Source organism: Cyprinodon variegatus, unplaced genomic scaffold (genome assembly GCF_000732505.1).
Source record: "Cyprinodon variegatus isolate N-32 unplaced genomic scaffold, C_variegatus-1.0 Scaffold1952, whole genome shotgun sequence".
Taxonomy (NCBI): Eukaryota; Metazoa; Chordata; class Actinopteri; order Cyprinodontiformes; family Cyprinodontidae; genus Cyprinodon; species Cyprinodon variegatus.
Genome location: NW_015152405.1, coordinates 16,885 through 18,830, shown reverse-complemented (window position 1 = coordinate 18,830; position 1,946 = coordinate 16,885). Strand labels below are relative to the sequence as shown.

Genomic DNA, 1,946 nt, shown 5'->3' with positions numbered 1-1,946 from the left:
AAATAACTAGGACTATAAAACATGGAGAAAAGAAAACTAAACACTAGAAAAATAGGAGTAAAGTAAGACTGAATACTCAAAAGAAAAACATAACAGAAACCTGACAATAATAGCCATTTTCAAGGAGAACGGGGGGTCGTTAAAGGGAATTGTTGGCCTGGCTGTTCCCTTCTGTTCCCCTGTAAAGTGGTCGGGTGGAGATGATAGCGGGAAGGGATCGACTCAGTTGCTGCATTTTAGGTTTTTGAAAGCTGAAACATGAGCCCACCCCCCTCTGTTTAAGGATGTTTTTTCTTGGGGACAGAGAATATTAAAGGGATACATTTTTACCCACAGATGGCTCGTGGGACTTTGAGTTTTTTCTTCATCCTCTCCTTCTTTGGAGGTCATTTGGTGCCGGCAGCTGGCTACGCTAATGGTAAGGTCACTAAAGCCTGCAGTACTATGGAACCTCATCATGGTGTCCCAGCTCAGACGACTACCAGCCCCTACCAGCTGAAAACCAACGTCACCAGCTTCAGTCCAGGAGACAGGATCCAGGGTAACTAAACATTTGCTAAATATTCAGAGGGGTTTCAAAAGGTGTTGCACTTTAACACCAGTCCTGATCTTCAGCTTCTTGCTTAATAAAAGAAAACTAGTGCAGCTAATATAGAAAATATACATTTTTTTTTAATAATTTAAGCATTTGACATTTGATATTTTATTTTGGTAGTATCCTTGATGCAGTTTTAAAATGTTATAACTTTCTTTTTTTTTCAGTCATCCTCACAGGTTCAAAGTCCTTCGAAGGCTTCCTGTTACAGGCCCGGGATCCAACCAATCAGGCCTCCGTATCAACGATCGGCACCTTCATGTTAACTAATCCTATCAGAACGCAGCTGCTCACCTGCTCTATGCACCAGGTATGAGCAAACACATGGCAGAAGGAGGCTCTAGTGTAAAACGAGTCTCCATCAAGTAACAAACACTTCAAACTGTTTGCAGGATTCAGCTGTGAGCCACACAAGTGACCACAAACAGAGCGAGGTGGTGGTGATCTGGAACGCTCCTCATGACGCTCCAGACACAGTTCAGTTTTTGTGAGTTTATGTTTCTTCCTTTGAGCTGATCCATATTATGGAATACCTTGATCCAAGTTTAGTAAAAAGCTTAAACAACAACAACTATAAATTCTGGCAGGGGGAAATGATTTCAATTAATCATTTTTTACAAATCTGATAGTAGAGCAAAAGTAATAGGAAAAACAAATTCCCTCTAAACCCGGGTATATACTGTACGAATGTTTTAATCGTTGCACGCAGCTACAGCTCACACTGTACGAAGAAATCACAGGGTTTCATCATACAGTGTGAGTTCACAGCTAACAATGTTTGTTCTCACGCTGTGTGACCCGACGCTCTGATGTGATCTACCTGGATGCAGCCTCTGAAATTGAAACGTACCAGCCAGGAGCGTAGTCAGTGCTAATCTGGCCTGTGGTCCTTTCCTGCATGTCTCTCCCTCTCTCTCATACCCTCTTTCCTGTTAGCCTACTGTTGAAAAAACGAGCCACTGGTTTCGTAAAAACTAAAACAAAAGTCTATCCCTAATTCGTAAGGTGTTCATGGACAAATCCTGCTGTTGAAGAAGAGCTACGAGCTAATTTACCAGAACCTCGAGCACTGCGCATGCACAAACAAGGGGGTTCTTCTTCCAGATTGATGAGTCCGACCAGCGCCATCTCTCTTCGCTCAGTCCGACCTCTTGTTCTTAGATGTACAGTGTAAGTAGGTAGATCGCATCAGAGCGTTGGGTCGCACAGTGTAAGAACATGCATTGTGACCTGTGACCTTTGAAAACCCTGTGGTTTAGTCGTACAGTTTGAGTTGTAGCTGCGTGCAACGATTGAAAATATCTAACAGTGGTTGCCCAGCTGTAGTATGCTTTAGTCCCTTCATCAGACA

General features: G+C 42.9%; 1 protein-coding gene across 1 annotated transcript in view; it reads left to right on the top strand.

Moving 5' to 3' along the window:
* Window positions 1-1,946, top strand: part of LOC107104918 (putative ferric-chelate reductase 1) — a gene marked incomplete at its 3' end in the record, with an annotated part of 15,106 nt that overhangs the window by 4,547 nt on the left and 8,613 nt on the right. The window contains exons 2-4 of the mRNA XM_015405035.1: window positions 337-541; window positions 763-905; window positions 988-1,082. Coding sequence (XP_015260521.1) covers window positions 337-541; window positions 763-905; window positions 988-1,082 — 443 coding nt within the window. The remainder of the gene's footprint in view (window positions 1-336; window positions 542-762; window positions 906-987; window positions 1,083-1,946) is intronic.